Source organism: Salvia hispanica, chromosome 6 (genome assembly GCF_023119035.1).
Source record: "Salvia hispanica cultivar TCC Black 2014 chromosome 6, UniMelb_Shisp_WGS_1.0, whole genome shotgun sequence".
NCBI classification, from domain to species: Eukaryota; Viridiplantae; Streptophyta; class Magnoliopsida; order Lamiales; family Lamiaceae; genus Salvia; species Salvia hispanica.
The window spans coordinates 41,209,827-41,234,330 of NC_062970.1; the positions used below are offsets into that span (position 1 = coordinate 41,209,827).

At 35.8% G+C, this 24,504-nt stretch overlaps 1 protein-coding gene and 1 pseudogene across 1 annotated transcript; both read right to left on the minus strand.

Annotated features, from left to right (window-relative positions):
- Positions 1 to 820: 820 nt before the first annotated feature.
- Positions 821 to 9,191, minus strand: LOC125195360 (GDSL esterase/lipase At1g71250-like). The gene is made up of 9 exons (XM_048093518.1): positions 9,187 to 9,191; positions 8,954 to 9,071; positions 8,686 to 8,877; positions 8,505 to 8,566; positions 2,333 to 2,548; positions 1,836 to 2,113; positions 1,546 to 1,757; positions 1,317 to 1,438; positions 821 to 1,225 (listed from the first exon to the last, which is right to left on the minus strand). The coding sequence occupies exons 1-8, from the start codon at positions 9,189 to 9,191 to the stop codon at positions 1,376 to 1,378; spliced, it is 1,146 nt and encodes a 381-aa protein (XP_047949475.1). The 3' UTR covers positions 821 to 1,225; positions 1,317 to 1,375.
- A 1,586-nt stretch (positions 9,192 to 10,777) lies between these two features.
- Positions 10,778 to 24,136, minus strand: LOC125195361 (annotated as a pseudogene).
- Positions 24,137 to 24,504: the final 368 nt, after the last annotated feature.

Here is a 24,504-nt window from a genome sequence, read left to right on the forward strand (position 1 = left end):
TGATTTGATCACTAAGAAGATATCCAATTGTGGTTGGGTCAAAATAATACTCCGTAATAAAATTCTCGATTGTATTAACCATAGCCATTAGCTAGCCAACTATTTTAGTTAAATATTTATGACCATTGGATGCAATTCTAGAATCGTATGAAACTCTGGTAAGGCTACACAATGACATATGGACGCGATGCTCTCGCAATCCCACAACAAAATTGATTATCCACGTTCATCACATGAGAAAATAATTTGAATTGTAAAATTACTGTTATACGCCATTTATTGGATACCTAAAATGGAACATAGATCAATAATAAGTGGCACTAAAAGGCAGTACAATTTGGGTTGGGCTGAAATATCAATTTTGTATGTTAAAAATATTAACACAAAGACATAAATTTATCAATCTTCTTGTGTTGATAAACTTATGTCTTCGTGTTAATATTTAAATTTACATGTTGTATTGATATAATTATGTCTTTGTGTTGATAATTTTAATATACTGAACTGAAAGTTATTAGTTATTACTGTAAATTAGTTAGCACACTAACACAACCCTATATATATATACATATAGATTTGTGTTAAAATGACAAGCCCTCTTAAAGTGACACCACTTATACAGCAATATTATAAACGCTACACAACAATATTATAAACCCTACATAACAATATTACAAACACTACACAACAATCTATAATATTGCTGCACAATCAAATGACCAACAATATTGCTGTGTAACGTTTATAATATTACTATATAAGTGGTGTCACGGTGTCACTTTAAGAGGGGTTGTCATTTTAACACAAACCGATAAGAATGTTTAACAAAAATATATAAAGATAAGATTGTCTTACAAAATTACACTAAACTACACATTTTTTCATTAAAAAGGCTTGGAGGGCTCCAGTTGTTGCTTTGTCGCCAGGGTTGAATGAGAGAACACATTTGGATACTCCTTGCGTAGCACGTCCATGCTGTTGTTTCCGTATATTCCTCCTGCAACGATGTAGATTTTCGTTGAAGAAGGATTCCCCATCGCCTTGAGCAAGAAAGCTGCCTCTCTTTGAGACATGGGGCAGTCTCCCTGCAACCGTCTCTCTTTGCTGTTGATCTCCTTCTCCTTCCAATGCTTCACGTTGTACCTCATCTCGCGAAGCTCCTCTGCTTCCAGAGGAGCTAAGATTGTGGTTGCACCTAGTGAACGCAAGCATGTCTTTCTCGTACCTGATCCAAACGAAATCAAACTAGGTCAAAAATTAATATTCTTTAACATACCAAGGTAAAAAGTAATACTAGTAGGATACTTTAATTATACCTCAAGTGAAGAGCAATGTAAGGTACGTCTTCGCCTCTGAGGCGCTCAACCAGTTTCTTTCAGAACTCTTCAATCTCGGGGATGTAGCAAAGGGCCTCATAGTTAGAACGGCATCTCAGCTTCTGTATGGAGGAGGGAAGGCCATTGTTGGTAAGGTGAGTAATTTACACAATATCCAGATTTCATCAATCGAAATAGCAGATAAACAAAGTTTGAATTAGTGTGATACCATCTCCTGCAAATTCATGGGGTAGCACATGTTGACATGGAGGCCAGACCAGATAATATCAGCAAGGATCTCGTTGACAGCTCCCGTTGGATGACACTGATCCCACCATATATGACTAGAGGCGTTCGAGCAAGCCATGTCAGAAGATATGCACAGTATCCAACCCTGATAATGGCCTAGGCCGCAGCATGCATCATTCGTGACATTAAACCCTGGAAATGAAACCGAAATCTAGAATTAGCCGTAAGTTCTCCTAGCACGATATGAAACAAAGCAATTAACATTCTCACCATAACGATCAGAGTTCTTCATTATGTCCATTGAGCCTTCAAATGCATCGCAGAAGACAATGTTGGCCCCTTCAAGCTCGTGGTTGAGTTTTTCGACCATGTATCTCATAGCATAGTTGAACTCCACTATCATGTCGTTTATCATCTCTACACACTCTCCATTCTCGCTCTCATACAGCCATAAGTAATAAGGGGCACATCCCAGAGGAGCTAGTCCCATTACAACCACATTTCTCACATTTGCAGTGTACAGATTCTGCAATACAAGTATAGCAACAATCTTTGATAACAAATTCGATATTCCCTTAATCACCTAAGTAACAACACTCAATTAAACATAAAAAAGATCACAATAACAAGGAAGAAACGATTCCAAAAGAAGTGAAGTGTAAGAAGCAATGCAACATAGTCCTTACAGGTTACCCGAGACGAGTCTATCTCAATAATAAGTGAATGTAGAAGCCGAAAGGGCAGATGAAGATTCCTTACCTGAATCTCGACCTAGGAACTGGTTGAAGCTCCAAGGCAGGTACAAGGATTGCACTTTGGATTCATTTAGGAGATAGTAGTGTATGTAGTCGTTGCTCCCAATCAAAATATAGAATATGGAGTTGGAAACCAGACTTTTTGCTGCAACCTCCCCCATGGTGATAATGAACTGCTGAAACGTGTCCATCACCTGCTGGATCTGCTGAGCAAGAGATATGTTGCCCCTGTATAAAATATTGAAACAAGATGTTACTATGTAACGCAGGAAACAAATGCAATCCACAAATTTAGCATTTGAAGCACTAGAAACTTTCTGTAGAAAAACATATTACCAATCAAGAACCCTAGTTTTTATCTTCCAAAAACATTAATTAGTTTTAACCAAAACATGCTCAAAATCATCTTACAATAGAATATGATACTCAACAACTTATATGCCAGTCTACTGCAAAATGCAGCATATAATTTTATTTTATCAACTCCTAATCAAAAAAACACACTTTTCCATATTCAACGCATCAAAATAACCATCTACTACAAACTAGTAGTATATATGATTAATGGAATCATTAACGCATAGTCATCATAATCCTCCATTTTGATCTACAGAATATCCAATTCCAGTTACACACGAAAATCCAAACCTTAATCGACTCCTCTAAAGCACGAAAATTCAGAGTATTTAAAAGCTTATCAACCAAGCACCAGAGTCAACAATCCAAACCTCAATCGAATTAGATAATACAATAGAAATCGATGATACCTCACCGATTTCAATCAAATTTTGACAAATAAAAAACTTCCTCACCGATCTCGACTCGACGATCTTCTCCAAATGCTTAAACGCCGACCAGAACGGTCGAATCTCGCCGCCGATAACTATTTAAGAACAGAGTGGGAAGGGAGGTTTAGGGTTTTTCTGTCGAGGCGGTGAAAGTGAAATTTGCGGGGAAATCATTTTGTACAGTTTCAGTGCTCGTTGACATCTTTAAATATAAAATGAAATGTATTGCAAATAATTTTATGGCCACCGAGCACATTTATGTTGCTGGCAATTTGCGGAGCACATTCAAAAGTGCTCGGTATATTCCGACCACATTTAAAAGTGCTCGCCATTTTTTATAATATAGTGATTCAAAGAAGGATTTATAATTGTTGGTATAGTTGTCGCAATTAAGCTCAAGCAAAAAATGTTTGACATTATTATAACTAGTGTTAACCCACGTGCGATGCACGACGGAATATATTTTCATCATACGATTTTAAAATACTTATTAATTAATTAAAATAAAAACTAATATAACTATATAAGATTAAAAATAGAAAATTATACTATAAATAACAATTCAATAAATATACTCCAGTATTTAAAATGGAACCAAGACCAACACAATTATTTGGACACGAAGAAGAGAATATCAAGTGTTGATACTTTTGAAAAATAAGTTTAAAACAATCGTTCATATCTCTCTACTGAAAAATGTAAATCACAATATATACACGCGGTAATCTAACTATTGTAAGAAATATTGGGATACAATTCTCGAGTCAAGAATGTTATGATTCTTCCTCTCTAAGAACTGTAAGAAATATTGAGATAAAATTCTCGAACCATATATACACGCGGTACTCTAACTATTACAATCAAAAGAAAGAAAAACAACAATACATAAAATGGAAATTACAATAAAAATTATAAAATAAACTGAACTATAAGTCTAGTTGAGAAAACTCCTCTTTCAGCAAGACAAAGTACATTACGGTTAGTGCTCTCGGATTGACGTATTATCTCCAAAGATGAAATCCTCCTAACGTACATAACATCTCAAACCTGCTAGGCACCGATGATTTGATGGAGCTCCAAAAATTGAGTAAAACAATGTTCCTAAAATGTACAATAAAATGTTGGTGGAGAATACTTTAGTTGGTTTGATTCCTCCACAACTCTATGCCTTTTATAGGCACAAAATTAGTCCATGAGAGATCATGAAATTAAAACAATATAATTATAAATTTAAGATAATAGAAGTTACAAAATTTGACTTTTCTTATTCATTTTTGTTGTTAATAGCCATGTATTAAAAGTTTAATACGTTTCTTATTATGAATACCCGATATTTCTTACAGTTTAATTGCATAACATTAGTTCATTCAAACTAATTAATTGGATGGTGGTGATAAATTGCACTAATTCTTTAATCCTAATTAATATTGAATTGGTAATGGTAATAAATATGATAATGATAATGGTAATGGCAATTAATATTGAAATAGTAATAAATATACATGATAATGTATTAAAATGTACGTGACGGTTACAATTTTATTGGTAGAATATAAAAAAAACTTCCTATACATTATTTAATCTAAATTTATTTTAAAAAACGTGAGCTCCAATTCCAATATTATCAAATTGATCCCATAACTTATAAATATATTAGAATGAGGACAAAACTTATAAATATTTCAAAAGAACGCCAAAACTCGGCTTTTATATATGTATAGATAGATATAGATATTATTGTTGAATGATTAAGCTCAAGCAAAAAAAGTTTAACAAAGTCTCTTTTATAGGTGAGCACATTTGTAGTGGTCGGAAATAGTAAAAATTATTAGAATTTATTGGCTATTCATTGAATAATTAAACAATTTTTTTTATTCCGAGCGCGATATAGGTACTCGCCCTTTTGAAAAATATTTACCAACAATTCACTTGGCATAAGTTGAAAAATTAAACAAGTCTTTTTATTTCCGAGCACATTTTTGGTGGTCGGAATATCCGAAGCACGATATATGGTGCTCGCCGTGTTGAAAACTTCGACCAACTTTCGGTGCCTCATAGTTCGAGCAACTTTCTTGTAGTGTAATTAATTGTCAATTATAATGTTATTTTTATCAATTTTCCGAGTGCTCGTCAAATTTCGACCACCACGAATGTGCTCGCTTATAAAAAGACTTAGTGAAATCACCCGAGCTAAGCACTGTGTGTTAATATTTTTAGGAACAATGCCGAGCACATATATAGTGCTTGGCAAATTCCGACCACCTTTGGTGTGCTCGCATTTAAAAAAAACTTTTGTACTTGTAACATTTTCAATCATGACTAGCATTATATATTTTAATAATTAATTGTGTAAAATTGAGAATTTATAAAATTTTACGTTTTTATTTGAAGTTTGAACCATATAAATTAGTGCTAGTAACAGACTAATGAATTGCAAAATATAATGTTATTTTTCTCAATTGTCCAAGCACATATATTGTGCTCACTATTGGCAAATACAGTAATATTAAAATTTCACAACTATTTTTCTTATTACTCGAGCACATATACGGTGCTCGCCATATTCCGAGCACTGGTATGGTGCTCGCCTGTATTGGTGAAAAATATTCACAAGGCCGAGCACTTTCGTTGCGCCATAGGTCCCCTAAGTTAATTACCAAGCCGAGCACGTTGACCGTGCTCGTAATTGCTCGCAGCTAAGCCACCGGTTTTTGACATTGCCGAGCACCATTTGATGTGCTCGGTATTTTGGCGAGCACAAGTGAAGGTGCTCGGTATTTCCCGAGCACATTTTTCTATGCTCGGTCTTTTTGGTCGGGAAACAATGATTTTTTTTTTTTTTTTGTGGTCTTACGATTTCTTAAGAACTTATAATATACATATAGGAACTTGATCGGTGGATCTCATTGATTTTTTGGTCAAACCAAATTGATGGAGTTAGGTTATTGTTATTACTCCTAGTTATTACTACAACGAATTGTTTCATATACTATCAATTTGTAACTTATACTATGTGAGTATATATATTCATGTGTAGATAGCAATAAGATTTGATGGGTACAAATCTGAACAACTCTAGCTAATTTTTCTCTTCACAAATAATATAGATCAAGTTCACGATTCGTTCTTCAAATAACTAAAAATGAAATAAAAATCGGTTGATCATTTTCGATCCATATCGATCCCAATCCATTATTCATTGATAATTCCAAATTAGGATAGAATCGAATAAAATAAACTCTAAAAATAGATAGTACTCCAAGGGTTTTTATCCTCAATTTTTCTGTCTTCTCGCATGGGTTTTTCTCAGATTGCAACGACTAGGGTGGTGGTTACTTCAAGGATAATAGTGGAAGATTTGTAAAAATTTGGTCGGGGATTATGGCATTTCAATTCAAATTAACAATATCGACAAAAAGAATTGCATACGAAATACAAACCAAAACATCGGGGGCCCAAACAATTACTCCCTCCGTCCGCAAAAAATAGGCTTGTTTGTAGTCGACACGAGTTTTAATGAGAACTTGGTAAAATAAGAGATCAAATGTATAAAAAAATGGGTAAAGTAAGACAGACGAGGGAAAAAGAGGTAAAGTATATGAGATGAAAATTTTCCATTTTTATAAATAGAACTATTTTTTATGAACATTCCAAAATGGCAAAATGAGATTGTTTTCATGAACGGGGAGAGTTTTAAAATTTGAATATGTTCAGTGTTTGGAAACAACTCGAACACAAGCTATAGAAAAAGTCGTGCGTGAGAAATATATAATGAGAAAAATATGAATATTTTTTTGACGAGCATAGCATTGATATTAATTTTACTAGGATTATATTACATATTTTACATATCTATTGAATTGTTTTCTATTCTTAAATTATAAATATCATTCTTTACTCTAAATATATGAGAAAAATCAATAAGAATTACTCCCTCCGTCCTATAAAAGATGTCACGCTTTCCTTTTTAGTTTGCGCCATAAAAGATGTCACACTTTCCTTTTTAGTTTGTCCCACAAAAGATGTCACATTTTCCATTTTGGAAAATTTTCTCTCTCACATAAATATAAAAATTATATTTTCTCTTTTCATTTAATACACAAAACAAAAACTCATAAAATCCCGTGTCGTCCCACAAGTGTGAAATCTTTTGTAAAATTAATTCAAATGAAGCTCGAAATCATGTTATAATTTGACATAAAATTTCTGTATCATTTCTTTTTTATTGTTACGTACTATAATACAATATATAACATAATTAACTTTTAAGTAAATTTAATTATATTTAAAAATTTAAGGATATATTTATCTTTTCTCTAAAAACTTTATACACTTAATTCATATACATCCATTTATGTATTGAGCACTAAGTTTTGGGATTTGTACCCGTTCTAATCGAAGGTGTCGACTTTGTATCCATTATGAACTTGTCTTTAGCTTTAACGAAATACGCACATATTCAATCTTGGTTCGTTCATCTCTTCTTATTCAAGAGTATTTCGTAAATCAATCTTTAATTAGACATGAAATAAAAGTTTTAACATTCATTTCATTTAATCAAATGTAACTAAATGATGACATGCATCTCAAGTTTGGTGAAAACCTTAATAATGAAAGAGAGGGTATTACAACCAACTTGTTTCGATAGCATCGTGCGATTTTCAAGTTATTTCACACAGTGCGAATTTCAAGTCTTTACCAGTTACCCAATCGGTATAAAGTCAAGGGTGTTCCGTTGAGAGAATACCCCTCGTGGCCTTTCCCATCAGCCACCGGGCATCAGCCAAGGAGTTATGATTATAGATAATAACATGCATACTTATACTATTAGTGCGAAGATTGCACATAATAACACATGTACATAACATAAACATACATACTTATGCTCATCTCCGTCTAAAAAGTTAGAATCATTTTTTTGCAATTACATATTTCCAATTTGATGGTCCATTGATTATTTATCTTCACAAAGCTTTTATATTTCTTATGATACTGTTATAAGGGTAAAAAGGTCACATAATTATTAAACAAAGGTCAAATGCCTAAATGTCAAACATCCACATAATAACACAATTATCTACCTCGTAATCGTGGTGTGTCAAACAACATGGAACAGAATAGAAACTAAGCTTTTCAAGGTCAAACACTGACTCATTTCCTAAGCAATACTATCAAACACGCTCCGGTCAGTCGACGTAGAGGTAGGCGTCCTACCCTAATGATTTAGGTGAAAGCCAATTTTTAATCATACATATAAAAAGATAATAAACCAAGTACAAAAAAGTTATAAATAAATATAAATATTCCAATTTTAATTTCCCGTTACTATTCCAAACCCATTATTGAAAGTAATTCCAATTTTAGGATAAATTTGAAATGCATCAACTCAAATTTACAGAGGAAGAACACCTACATATGGAAGAACACCCTCCCGCGACTTCGCCGGGAGCTTCCTCAGCTAAAAAAAATTAAAAGAAAAAGGAATTAGAGCAGTCATATGAGAGAGAGAGAGATAGATAGATGAGATGAAATGAAATGGAACTTAATTGCTCCGCCACTGGGCAATACTTAGTCGACGTAGAGGTAGTCGTCCACCGTGAGGTCCCTCTTCGGGCCGAACCGGTTGACGAGAAAGAGATGGAGGATGTCCAGCCGGTAGACGCTGAAGGTCCCGTTCATTTTCGGGAACCCTGCAAAGCCCGGGTGGGCTTTGAACAGGGCCTGCTCCGCCCGAACACCCTCCCGCGACTTCGCCGGGAGCTTCCTCAGCTAAAAAAATAAATAAAAAAAGAGAAATTAGATGAGATGAAATGATATAGATGAGATGAAATGAAATGGAACTTACCTTGTCGGAGATGGTGATCTTCGGACACTTAGGCGACTGGGTGTCGACGCCGTCGCAGCCGTCGTCGACGTACGCCTCTGAGATGGCGAGGCTGACCCGGGCATCCTTGGCGGCGGCACTTCCCACCGGGTCAAGGCGGGAAAGAAAGAAGTAGGGTTACCCGGTTCCGGCGTCGGAGAATGAGGCCGGGTACCCGAAAGGGATGAAATCTGGGGTATTCGTAGAGAGAACACCCCATGTGGCCCTCCCCACCAGCCACCGGCGTAGCGGGGAGCATCTGACACGTCTGGACGGTCCCAGACGTCGGCCCTGAGAGTGGTGGTGGGAGTGGGGAGATCAGTAGTGGTGGTTGTGGAGGTGGCGGTTGGAGTGGTAGTGGTGGTGAGGGTGAGGGTGATCACAAGAAGAAAGACGAGGGAGGGAGAGAGAGAGAGAGAGAGAGAGCCATTGGAAGTGGGAGATAAATGAAAATGGACGTTGTATAGTATCGTGCGAATATCAAGTAATTGTATAGTACCGTGCAAATTTCAAGTAATTGCAAGTATCGTTCGAATTTCAAGTCACAATGATACAATCAACGTTTTTGACATTGTCGACTCGTCTTCTGGAATAAGCTATTTTAATTTTATATTTTAAATACATTTAACTTCATTGCAAAAGAAATGATTATATATAATCTATTATCTAGCACTGTGCGAATTTCAAATTATTCTTATGACGCGGATTTCAAAGTCCTTATTCTCGTTATTTTCTTTTATATGAGTTGTTTTGATTGAATACCAATTACCAAGTAAATATAAATGAGTTCATAACCTTGATCATTGTGATTGTGACAAATACTTGAATTCAATCATATTGGCCTAGAAAAATTTTTGTCTCGTAATTATTTTTCCAACACCCACGACCACATCATTGTGCATTTCATATAATTTCTTATCATTATACACGTATCCAAATAATACTATTATATTACCAATATTAATTGTAACGTAGAATTATCCATAAAAAGAACGGAGATTATGATATTAATGTGTTCCACGTATATATTTTAGTTTTAAATAATATGTGAGTGGGAGGAATTACATAGTGATATGTAGTGCCTCTTTACCATTTATAGTAATTATGAATCGAGACTCCTATTCGCGGGATGAGGGAGTACCAATTACCAAGTGAGAACTAACGAGTTCATAAATTTGATCATTGTGATGGTGACAAATACTTGAATTCAATTATATTGACCTTGAAACTATTTAAACTAGGAGATTTAATTACATGCGGCTTAACTAAACTCCGAGGTTTAATTACTTAGGATTATTTAAATCCATACATTCAATTAGAAAGATCCCAACTCAAAATTTAATTTCAATCTAACCCTATAATAATAATATCAAGTCCAATCTTTTAAATTATTTCAGCCCACAATACCCTTAAAGTAGGCCCACATCTAAATTAAACTGAATATCCACTCAAGAGTTACTCCCCAACAATTAATAGGGACTCGGCCCAACTATCAAATATACTTTGGCCCAACCATAAAAGAATTAAACTAGGCCCAAGATCATAATTGAAGAGGGTTCGATTATTTTTAATAAATAAGGAGTAGTAAAGAGTAAAGTTAGCATGCATCTGAGCAACACATTCGTATACACTATACAACGGTTACTTTTAGTATAAAAATGTAGCTTTAGTTTTTATTCGAGGATGTTATTTTAGCCGAATTTATAGCAGTAATAGCTAAAAATATTGTCAATACTTATTCCATCAATGGACCTTTCATGTATTTATTTTGTTTTTCTTAATTTGATTGCGTTCCACACTCCCTGATTGATTTGATTCAAATATTACAATATATTGCTTCTATCATCCACAAAAGTATACCACATTTACCTTATTTTAAAATATACTGATTTCATATGATGAAATATATAATCTCACACTCTATATTGTCTCTATCATCCACAAAAGTATACCACATTTACCACTTTTGAAACACCCGCCTATCTGCTCCAGTCATATTGGTTAATGAAAATTCCCTAAACAAGCAGCAAGCAATGTAGACTGGTGAAAGTAATCCTTGAAAGCCATCTAAAAATTGAGAAAAAAAAAGGTACTCGTACTACCGAAAAGTTGAAATATGTGTTGGTGGGTATAGGTTCCAGAACCCACAAACAATTATGAGATTCAATACTTAAAAATCATGCGAATAACTCACTTTGAATTATGTGCACTCTCCGTCAAGCTGATACCATCCTGATAGGCAAGCACATTGAGATTTATAAGATAATACATACGAAAGAGAGTTATTATAAAATAGTACTGCGTCATCCTATACACCTTTAATTTTTATAAGGCAGATTGTTACACTTACATATGACATATCAAAAGAAAAATCAGTTGGTTGTAAAAATGGAAATTAAAATACTTAAGCATACAGTGCACATCTAATTAAATACTAACAAATTAAATCATACTACTATCTAGCATGATGTGCCAAAATAGTGAAAATACATATAACAATAAAATATATTCCCATATCTTTAACAAAAGTGACAAAGACCAAAGTTTAGTTTTATATTTCTATACACTTATTTACATATGAGCAAAACATAGTAACTGTTGTTTTTAGATTTAAGTGAAGATAATTGTCATAGTGTCTTATCTATTAGTAATTTTTTATCGTTACTATGCACTTATTCTCAGAATACAAGTCCTACTTTTTTTAATTATACCCTAACTATACAGTTCCAAGTAGGAATGAAGAAACCTACATATTTCCATCTATACACGCCCCTCACTTATAATCCACGTGAATTAAATTGGCAGGATAAAGAGTAAAGAACTTCACCTTTTTAGCCAAGTCATGATAGATTTTTCCAATTTCATTTGATGGATAAGACACCCTTGGCCTGTTGGATGCATTATAGAAGCTTAAGCGGCCATATATATCAGCCTCCTTGAATTGGGAGAATTTTAGGTGATTGAGAAAAGATCATCAAAGATTTCTAGGTCTAAGCTGGCCAAACTTTACCCTGGTAAAGGAAGGACAATATCTTCAATAGAATACTTCTCAGCAGCAATATCCTCCTCAGTTATGACCTGTACGTAAGAAGGAAGTGATACACATTTTCTATCATGATTAATTCATACTACTGAATGACAAAAAAAAAAGGACTAATTGTGCCCTGTACATACTTCAGTATTTTTTATTTTTAGCCCGTGTTATTTTGTGAAGGGTGTGAATATTTACTTTTTTTCAAAATATATCAGGAAAATTGAAAAAACTAAGCAAACATGAGTTGAACTAAATATTTAACGTGCCTAATTATACCATAATGAAGCAAATTACGAAAACAAATTTAAGTGATTTACTAAATTAAGAGCCTGACCACAGTTTCCCTGTTATTTTCTCAAACAATCCTGTATTTCTAGTCCAAAACTTAAATCATCAATAGGAATAAGCTTCAAATGAAACGAGGTTAGAGTGTAATAGGTAACAAGGCCCCAATTCGGTTGAACATACCAAGATCAGATGAGAATTAGATTTCAACAGATTACACGTATGTGAAGTCATGTTCATTAATTTCAGTTTAAAATACTCATTAAATCTAGCATAGAAAGACTTGCAGAACAATACCTTAACAGATGCATTTTTTACTTCAGAAAGATCAGCCACTGGTATGTCCTCAAGATTGCAATCAAAGTGTGTATCATCATCGCCAGTGTCATCTTCACACTCCAAAGGAGATGTTAATGTTTCTTTGTCATTATCTTCTTCTTTGCAGTATACTAAATCACCCAATACAACCTGGTTGAACTCTGCATTTGTTTTATATGCCATAGAAGAATCATGAAATTAATATCAGGTATACTCGTCACCCCAGCAAGTAAAATCATAATCAAGCCCCAAAATTGTTGTTAAGAAGATTGAAGATCAAGTACAAGACACAAGACTTCAAAGATTGCTGAAAGATCAAGTGTGAAGAGAAGAATCGAATAGTAGAATTAAAGATTACACAACTACTAATTTTGGTTTGAAATAACTTTAATTTTGTACACCTTTTTTTATTTATTGAATCAATTACAATATTGTACTAAATATAATTTTAGTGTTATAAAGTAGTTTTATAATTGATCTAACTAGATGATATAGTAGATTAGGATTAAAAATCTGGGTTCATCATGTTGTGTTACCAGTGTCACTATTTCCCAACAAATGTCATCAACTTATATATTTTCTCTTAAAATTCCTAACTTACATTTTCTGTTGCTTGATTATATTGTAATCCCCAAGATTCCTTATTTTGAGTAAGGAGATGGCTGTTAGGTGTTGTTTTATGTTAAGTTCAATAATAACTTGGATCCATTAATTTCACAAATTTGTATAGTTTTTTCTTAATCCTAATTAATAGTGCTATGTCGATGGGTCTACTAAATCACCTTACAGAAAGTGTTAACAGAAAACTCTAAAGCCTGCATACCATAGTTTTGAACTCTCATACTCGCTGCATGGTTCCATAAATAGCTCTGATAACTATGCACAAACCTGGAAGTTGAGAAACAGTACACACAACGTCACTAAATGGAAAGAATGGGATTCAACTACAAAAATGTTTTAACACAACAATATGTGAACAAGTCAACAAGTATGTACCATCAAACAGCTTAAAATAAACATCAAAATAAAATAGACAATCAAATCATCAACGTTTAGCACTTCAACATTACTTTCATTAACAATTCATTAGCAGAATTGACAGTTGGCCTTGCGTTGAATTAATGGAATTTTAATTGCCAGGTGCTTTGACAATGGTTCTTGTTTCTTTCGACTGCAACTCAATCATTTTTAGAATTCATTTAAGGGATAACCTTGTTTTGTGTTCCCAACTATCAGCATTTCAAGAAAAAAATCCCTACCTAAGCGAAAAGATTGAGTTGTGTCTAACTTGATATGATTCGGCGGCAGTATGATGAGTAAATATGGCAGATTTTTATGTGGATTACAGCAGTAGTTTAATTAAGTTGGATTTGTTTTTTACGGTTACTCATGTTTTGTGCACCCAAATTATAGTCTTTTTCAGGAAATATCCCAAGTGGTATATATAAATCAAACATTTCTCAAATTGAGGGTTTTAAGGAAAACGTGAAAGTTGGGGACATAATATATAATTATAAAAAAATCCACACAAAAAACTATAATCCACCTAAGAATCCGGTTGCGGATTATGTCAAGCAGGGCAAAAATCAAATATCTCACAAATTTGGCATAATTGAAGAGAAACTGCAGTTGGAGAAAACACAAAAAGTAGGTGACACAATACATGATTAACCTTTTATTTAATCATCTGAAGTGATAGTTAGAAGCTATAAAGCGTGACAATGGCCCCCGGGTCCAAATTTTTACGTCCCCATATCGTATCATACACGTATTTCATATTCGTCTCCATGCTTCCTAGGTTAGGAGTGGAAATTTTGTACATTAATCAGTTTTTTAGAATAATTGATGCTGTGAGTCTCAACCTTTTTATCTGCAAACCAAAAGCTTATAAGGTACTTTTTACACCATTACATGTGGTTTCTATCCAACTAATCTACTGCTGACCCTAGTTAACACAACTAAGTATCTTAAAAGCAAGCAAAATTAATATTTATAAACCCATAGAGTGCAAGGACGAATGCTGATAGCAATATACAACATGAAGGCAGTTATAAAACTTACATCATTCTCAATGTCCTAGGTATTGCCAACAAAGCTTGTAAGTAATTCCCAGGACTCTTTTGGAAGCATTGCAGCTAAATATCAAGGAAATGTAGTTTGTCACGATCAACATATAGACACTCAAAGCGTAGAAGTATATATGATTCAATCAAGTCAAAGAGATGAGCAGGATAGTTTGAAAAGCATAAGCATAATAGCATATAGATAGCTAATAAGTTAATACAACGACTTAAAGCTTAAAACTGCTGCTTCAGACATAAGCTTACATGGTAGCTTTAAGCATACGCTACCTGAAATCCACCTAAAATGGCTTATCCATAGTTGCTTGAACTATTTTATATATGTTCGTTACATGAGAACATACAAAGATGAGCACTTTGATGTGAAGTCAGCCAAATAAAATGTGGTGATCAAAAGGCATGATCAATCTAAGGAGCCATATGAATGACGATAACATCACAACTCAATTGGGTATGAGTCTTACAGCATCAGTAACGAGTATAGATGTTTCAGGATATCAAAGATATGAGGGTTTTGTAGGTCATGAACCCATTAAAGTAGTATATACTTATAAGACGGTATTTTGGGGATGTAATGTTGTTGCAGGGACCGTCCTGAACCTCATATAAGTGCTACTTCGTCCCAGGTTATTCAACCTATACCTCATTTCTAGCATACAGATAAATCTGGTGTGTTTTTAGTCAATAATCAACTCAGAAAACAAAACTTTTGATCAATACCCTTTCTAAGGCAACAATTGCATTAAGAAACAAGATGCAACATATAAAACTGAATAAACCTTCTAGATCCGCCTTCCAAGTTCCAAAGCCTTTAGGGGCATTGTAAATGTTCCCTAGCTGACAATAAGTGGGAATGAGACAAGAATTTTGATACACCATGGAGAGTTTATAAGCGTGGAAATAGAGAGGTGGTTTGGCCTGCAAATTCGACGGAGTAAAGAAGGGGAAGCCGTTGCAAGATTATCTCGACTATAGTTATTAGCATATTTAATTTGTTACATTTATTTGCATATCAGTTTGTTGCTAGTATTCCTCATTCAGTTAATTGTAAAGTCTATATATATTGAATAGCCCAAAGGACTGAGATCATCTTTTGGGAAAAGTCAGTATATTGGACGACATAGTCGTAAGGCCTCTTCGGAGGATTTCTGCATTGTTACATTCTCTTTTCAATCAATAAAGTCAAGTTTCCCCCTTTTCCATCTCCCTTGTTTTAGTAAATCTGTTGAGCACTTCTCGTGCTCTTCTTAATCGATCGCCTTCACTCTATCAATTAGTGCGGTGAACGATGGTAGCAACTCGGAGTACGGACTCTCGCCTAGACGGATTAGAGAAGGCGGCTGGGAACTGGAGACGGGAATTGATGCCCTCCGAAATCAACTCAAGACCACTGATGACCGCATTTCAGCGGTCGCATCTCAACTGGAGTTATTTATCGCGGAGGTACGGACTGCTCTGTCAACGGGCAAATCGACCGGGGCATCAGCCTCAGGCACTGCCGATTCAACGACTAAGGAGGACCCACCTATGGCGAACCCAGGGGGAAATTCCACCCTGATCATGCCCACTTTTGACGGCACAGAGGCGGTGGCTTGGCTAGCACGAGCTAAGCAGTATTTTCTGGTATCTGCCACGGCCCCCGAGAAGCGAGTAAAGGTGGCTATGGTCGCATTGGCAGGCCCGGCTTTGCCATGGTAACAGTTGCTTATTAAACGCACCCCGAATTTGGATTGGGACTGTTTTGTGCAGGAGCTTATGAAGCGCTTCGGAAACAATGGCGCTGTGGATGAGTACGAAGCGTTTGCGGCAGTCCGTCACACCGGCACCCTCGCTGAATTTGTGGCAGCATTCGAGGCTCGATTGGCCTTAGTTCCGAATCTGGCTTACCACCAGTATTTGGGTTTCTTCATGGCAGGCCTACGTCATGAAGTTCGGACGCAGATGAAGGCTGCCAAGATCACAAACTACACTGATGCAGTCCAGTTTGTACTGGATGTCGACCAAGTGGCCGGAAGTCCACCGGCCCAACCCCAGTCACCTGTAGGAACGTTCCAGCCAGTGTCACAGGCACCCACATATGGCAGATCATTTAAGAAAGCCCCCCCTTCGTCCAACTCCTCAAATTCTGTAACCGGTCCTTTCCGCAACTCACAGCAGAATTTCCGGCAAATGTCTTCGGAGGAGTATAAGCGACATTTGGCAGCAGGTACTTGTTTTAAATGTTGTCTTAAGTATGGACCAACGCATCGCTGCCCTCCTAAGACGCTGAATGTACTGGTTTACGAGGAGGAAGACCTGCTGGATGACATGACCCCGGATGAGAAGGAGGCAGTGGAGGCAGAAATTGAACTTCGGCTGTCAGAATTGTCTTTCAATGGCCTTGACACATCCGAGACTATGAAGCTTTTCGGATCCCTCAATAATCACGATTTATTGGTGATGGTAGACAGCGGTGCCAGCCATTGTTTCGTGTCGGATAGGGTGGTGGCACAGCTGCAGTTACAGGTCACTCCTACCGCGCCTTACTCTGTCCGATTAGGTGATGGATCATTAGTCCGAGCAGAAGGTATTTGCCGCGACATTCCCTTATTACTGGCATCTGAAGTTTTTGTGGTACCGTGCTATGTTTTTCCTCTGCGAAATATCGATATAATCCTGGGTGTTTCGTGGTTGAAATCTCTGGGAGACGTCACTGCAAATTGGGATAACCTCTCTATGAAGTTTCCTTTCAACGGGAGGCTGGTCATACTCCAAGGAGACCCCATCCTCACGCGTCGGGAGTGCTCCGCACGGGACATACATGCCTTGGAATCCGGCGATGAAGGCTGGGTTTTGTGCTCCTTAACCGGCCCCGCCGAGCCCAATTTTGATTTTGCAGATAATCTGACTGATGCGGCCCGACGTCAGCTTCGTGACCTCACGGCAGAATTCCCAGCGGTCATGAACCCCACGACCACTCTGCCCCCGAGCCGACGAATCGACCGCCAGATTCCACTTCAGCCAGGGTCACTCCCTGTCAGATATAACCACTTACAAAAGGACGAAATGGAGCGGCTGGTCGCAAAGATGCTTGCTTCCGGGATTATCCAGCCAAGCACTAGTCCTTACTCAAGCCCAGTCCTCCTCATGCGGAAAAAGGACGGGTCTTGGCGGTTCTGCGTCGATTATCGCGAACTAAATAAGCGCACTATACCGGATAAGTATCCAATTCCGGTCATTCAAGAACTCCTCGATGAATTGCATGGTGCACGATGGTTCAACAAATTGGATTTGAAAGCCGGGTATCACCAGATTCGCGTCGCGGCCCCAGATATCCACAAGACAGCTTTTCGGACTCACTCGGGCCATTACGAGTTCCGGGTCATGCCTTTTGGAAATAGAGAGGTGGTTTGGCCTGCAAATTCAACGGAGTAAAGAAGGGGAAGCGGTTGCAAGATTATCTCGACTAGTTATTAGCATATTTAATTTGTTACATTTATTTGCATATCAGTTTGTTGCTAGTATTCCTCATTCAGTTAATTGTAAAGTCTATATATATTGAATAGCCCAAAGGACTGAGATCATCTTTTGGGAAAAGTCAGTATATTGGACGACATAGTCGTAAGGCCTCTTCGGAGGATTTCTGCATTGTTACATTCTCTTTTCAATCAATAAAGTCGAGTTTCCCCCTTTTCCATCTCCCTTGTTTTAGTAAATCTATTGAGCACCTCTCGTGCTCTTCTTAATCGGTCGCCTTCACTCTATCAAATTTTCCGTAAAGCTTCTAATCAGTGTGTACAAGTTAACAAGCAAGCCTAATCAGCCAGGGTTCTTAGAAGATCCGGCAGGGCCGCAGAGGTGTCTAATGCTAGTCTTAGAGCTTCCAGGTATTCCCAGGTATCATTTCATTTCCCTAAATAAGACATCAAGCTTGGTGCTTTTTAATTCCCATTTGCTCTGGAGAAAAAAGTTAATTGCCTTTTTTTGTTGATTCAGGAGGTGGCATTTAAATGTCAACATAGTTGGATGACATTGGCATAATAGGGTGTCAGATGCACGCACAATATAGGACTTACAATAGCACGTTCTGCAACAAGATATCGTGGTAACTGCCTTAAAGTACCCTCAAAGTCACCACTCTCCTTGATATATTCTCTTATCTGTCTTGTTGGCATCCTTCTGTGATAAAAAAAATCTCAGTCAAGAAGCAACATGCAACAATTTAAAAGGACATTCTTTTCCAGGAATATGTAAATAAGTGGACAGCAATACCCAGGAATATGTAATAAGTGGACAGCAATGCAAAAGGATATCTCCTTCTCGCGGCTCCAAAACCATGGTTACAGCAGCTTTCCATTCCCCTCGCAGTAATGCGGCTCCAATGAGATGTGTTGCTATAGAACTGCTTCCAAAACGCTATAAACACCAAACGCAATTGTCAATTAATGCAGAAAAACAGTTTTCCATGGTAAAAAGTTGATAGCTTAAGTCATAGATATAAGCAGGCATATTTGAGATCTCAAGGGTCAAGAAAAGCTAATATCACATTATCACTTAACTGATAATGTGAGTGGGTTTTGTCAGTCACCTACATTGAAATGCATTGGTTGGTTCAAATCAGCGTATCTAAGTTGATGAGAATTAGGAACATGAATCCTTAGACAGAGCATATATTCATCACCAACAGTATGGACAGGGGTAGCTAGAAGGTTGGATGTAACAAGTTAAAATTTAAAGTAGTAGCTGAAGTTTCTCCTTTGTAGGATTTGTCAAACGTGAGTGATATCCCATATGCTAGTATGGATATGGGGCCTAAAACTGCTCTCAGATCTTTAATAAAAAATATTTGACAATATGCACAGAATTAAACTTAAAGTAGGAGAGAGAATAGTTGGATCCATTAAATAACCTGCAAACCAAAATAGTTGATAAATACATTCTCCCCTAAAGAAGTAGCAGCTGCTCTAATAATATCTTCATTCTCAGCACTGATGCTTCTGCACAAACGGAAAGTGGAAACATTGAAAAGTAGATTCATTATGCATATCCGCATATATTATGTTGGAATTTTAGTGTATTAGCACTTTAATTCTAAGGAAGAATGTTGGAATTTTAGTGTTTATCACTTTAATTTCTAAACAATTCGGCTGCTTCATTAGAAGCTTGTTTTATCTTATTTTAGTGTTTGAATTAACTGTTTTAACAGTTTTTAAACAGTTATTAACAGTTTGGAATCAGTTTTAGTTAATTAACTGCCTTGGCAGTTAATTGTCGACGGTTTAGGCTGATTTTTTGATTAAATACAGATCAGAGAATGAACAATCATCTAAGGGAAACTTAGTCTTATCCGATCATAGATTTTGTGCACTCAAAATACTTGATCTGAAAGTATTTTATACGATTCTAAGTTATCCAAGTCTTCTAATAAGGATTCCCTAATCCTAAGTCACAAAATCATCATTATATATCTTACTTAACATATTATATCACAATCAGTATATTTACATTTTCATGTCTAATAAAACGATCACCTTAATGTACTTGTAAATCTACTTCCTTGGAGTTGCCCGAGAACAAGTCCTTCATTAACATGGCTATAAACGAAAAAATATGAATCGTAATGGTACAAAATAACAATACACATTCCATTGCAAGTCATGCACTTACCAGAAGTTTCCAACTTTAATACCAATCAATTTCTCATTAAGTGCAGCTAACTTACTTTCCGGCTGCTTGAAAACTGTAACCTAAATGCAAAAACAAATCAAAGCGCATGGACAGAGTATGGCGTATATAAACATTTTGGAACCTTAACAAGGCTAACAGAAAAGGAAAGTTAAGCCACTCCAATTCTCCAAATCCACTATCATCTTCAGAAATCTGACATTTTGGTTTGATTCAATTCATAAAACTATTGTATTCTGTTATTTCATCACAATAGATTCGAAATTATTGAGGAATTGGACAGAGTGACAATAAAATTGAATGGTGTGTTTTTTTTTTTTGGGTTGAGATATGGACAAAGAGCATCACAAATTCTGAAGAATTTATATTGAGTAGAAAAAATTAAATGAAAATACCCTGAGCGGTTACTGCACGATTATCCTTTGTGCCAGCAAAACCAAAGGACCTGGGCTGCCAAACAGGAATTGGAAGACATAATAATTTCAGGTTATACATCATAGGAAGCAAACAATGTATGTGAAAATTAAATAGATGGATCATGGAACAGATGTTGCATCAATCTAATGATGAATAATATCCATACTAAGCAGTAAAGGAAGCAATTAGTAAGTAGTACAGCAACTTCCAAGTCCCTACCTTAGTGCCAAGCATCTTAGCAAGGAGCCCAAGGGCTTCTTGTGTATCCTTGTTCTCCTTGTAAAGATGAAACCTGAGAATGTAATAACAATTCCTATAATCAAATTACATGACTAACAAGTAACAAGGAGCTATTACCTTTAGGGGTAACAATGCTTTTTGATAAATAGCTTACTTTCATCAAACTATCAGAAGTACAAACTCACTAAAAGAAATGGACATTGGCCACATGTTTGGAGATACACTGAATCCTAGACAATAAGTTTCATCCGTTGCCATAAAAAAAGATATTAATTGTAAATATATAAACTCAGTACACCTGTACCACAACAATGATGATAAACCTTAAGCAACCAGCTAACAGAAGTTGGTAGAGCTCTAAAAGGTCAAATGCAATGACAATTTAACCTTGTTAAATTAGATGACATATATTAGTCCAAACTCAGTAAAATTCTCTCCAGCTACAAAGTACAGGGGCTTATAAGTCGATCTGAGAGAAAATAAATCTACATCTTAATCCTTTTAGTATTATTCCCCTGCTTCTAATACTACAACTACCTCCACTTATGAACTTTATGAAAAGCATAATTTGCTTTCTCAATTTTAACATGTGACAAAGGTGAAAGGAAATATCATTTATACCTTCAACGATGGTACTCTGCATTACCCTATTAATCTAACTCATAGACCCAGAATAATAACTACTGTCAAAATGGTAAGTGTCACGCTCCCTCATGAAACTTCAACATTTAGATGTCATATTGTTATCTTTCTTTAATCTCATAAGTTCCATATAATATTTTCTTTTCTAAAGCCAATTGTCCAGTTTTATGAAGGATTTGGAGATGCAAAAGAGAGATCAGACATTTTTAGTCAGTCATACTTCAATGTATTATACACATTAAAAGGGCTAAATAAAATGGATAGAAGAGGCATCACCTAAGAAACTTGCCAAGGTTCTCTGGCCAACTACTATCGGAGCCTCTAGAATCATATGGTTTATCATCTCAATTTTTTCTTTTCCTGGAGTTCCTCCCCTGCCATTGTTACTTCCTGAATTCATTCGCACACGATTACACTTCGATGAAGAATCAGGCCCATCCACTGTGTCAGTAACAAGGAATTTCATTCTCTCCTTGAAGAAGTTATGAACAGCCTGAAAAAAAAATGTTTTTCAATAAACAAAAAAAGGATGGCACATCAAACTTCAGATGTACTAAAGTCAGCATAATTTGATCATCATACAGTTCGATGAGATTTTTCAGAGCTCGGACAAAGAACAATAGATTCATCATCATTAATAACTCCTGAAACAACTTGATCATTGAGTTTTTTCAATTTCTCAACATCAGAATCACCAGCAAGAACTCTGAACGATTCTATCTCATTGATATAATCTCTATCCTGTAAATCAGCTACTTCTACTTTCTTTTCCACAGCAATCTATCATATGAAATTGTAAGTTAGTATACTGCATATTCTTTCATGTATTATTTCTCATGAATAACTAAGACCTAAGTGCACACCTCCAACGGGGAGAGTCCAGTGTAGTTAAATGAACAACATTTCCATCCAAACCCACTTCATTTACAATAAAATCTGAATATCTGAAAAGGAGTAAAAAGGTTACACAGTTATACCAGCTTCTGCAAACAATTGCATAAAATTCAAGCGAATCCACTTACTTTAAAGATGCATAATGAAAAGGTGATGACATTCAGTTTTATTTCATAATTGTAAATGCAAAGTTTCTTTCTATTTGTAGCTCTGCAATCAAACCACGATTCAACTATAGCAGGTATTGTTGATTGGAGTACAACTGTACAAGACACATTATCCAGAAGGTCAACATATTTATACATGATATGCCTCTCTGGTAGGGAATAATTGTCAATTCACCTTCAGCAACTGCTCAAACTATCTCATCTACAGACTAAAATAAGAATTGAGGGCCTGGTTTACATTTAGGGTGGTGGACGGTTTAGTAGATATAAGGTTTGATATGATAAAATCAAGTAATCCATCCCATGTTTACTTCTCATGTGTCAATGAAGAAATGATGGATCATATCCCATCTCTTTTAAGTGGGTACATATCATCCATCCAGTCATTCCAACCCAGATTTAAACGATCTAGTTAATGACTTCTGATAATAATACCTTTATCAAAATGAGTAAATCATATCACTATGCCATATACATATGGATCCGTCATATATATTACATTATATTCTCTATAACATTGATTCAAATGGGACTATAACAGTGAAGAATCACAATAATCAATGGCATAACTATAATCAATATCCATGGCAATAACTGGTGCTAGTGAGCTCCTGATTTACCGATTGCGATGTAACATGCAATGTGATGATGTTTAAGTGCATTTGCAGCGTAATAAAAAAAATTAGAAAAAGGAAGAAACCTCTGCTTGAGAATTCCTCGGAAGCCGGGAAGCTGAGAAATGTAGCAGAGAATCCCAACTTGAGATTCTTCGACGGAATTCATGCTCATCTCAGGCCGGTGGGAGTAGGGTTTTTAGAGAAGAGGAGATTTTCAGAAAGGGTTTAATGTTTTTCAGTGATTTTGCAATTTGACTCCTCAGCATATACTAGCAGTTAACGAGTAAATAAATAAATTCAACCGCGGTAGAAATATATGTCACTAAAATGACGAAAGCTTGGTCGAATTTTGTTTGTTAATTCGTTGATAAATTATGAATTTAAAATTTTTTGTCGCTAATACGAAGTGGCGCGTAAGTGATTTTTAGTAGTGGTGTGTGTATCAAATGTCAATGTTGGTGAAATGGATTAAGTACTAAATAATTTAAGCAATAATAATAATGATAATAATAATAAAAGACAAACTGTTTAATATAAATAATTTCTTCTCATTATTTGAAAATAAAATTACAATATAAATTATAAACTGCTAAATGCGTGTTTTTCTGCATACTCCATAGTAGAAAAACACTGTAGACCACCAACGTTTTCTCTTCCGTCGTGTGGACTCCTTTAACCTTGAGGAATCCCTAATTTTCTAAATCCCAATGAGCTCCCGATCAAACTCTAACCAATTGAATGTCTTCAACCGGAAAAATCGTAATATTCTTACTCACCAACAGCGATTTGCCCTCGACGATATCCATCACACCTTATGGCTTGCTCCATGTTCCCCGTAGCAACAAAATCACATCTGAATGATCTTTGTAGCGGAAATCAACAAGTATCATCCGAATTCATAGTCCGTAGACTTGTTGCTAGTGCTCCCTCCTGCCCTGTTCGTTAACACCACTACTAATTTTATGGGTTGCAATTTTCCAATCTCGACAGAACGAGAGGTAGGAGTGAGGGAACAAGAAAATAAAGTTTGAGTTTCTATTTTTGGTACATAGTATAGTTTTATAAATTATAGGAATTGAGTATACAATAAAATAATAAATATTGTAAACTATAATGATATATATTATCTTTAAATAAAAAATTTATCTTCGCTCATTCACGGGTAATCAAGTCA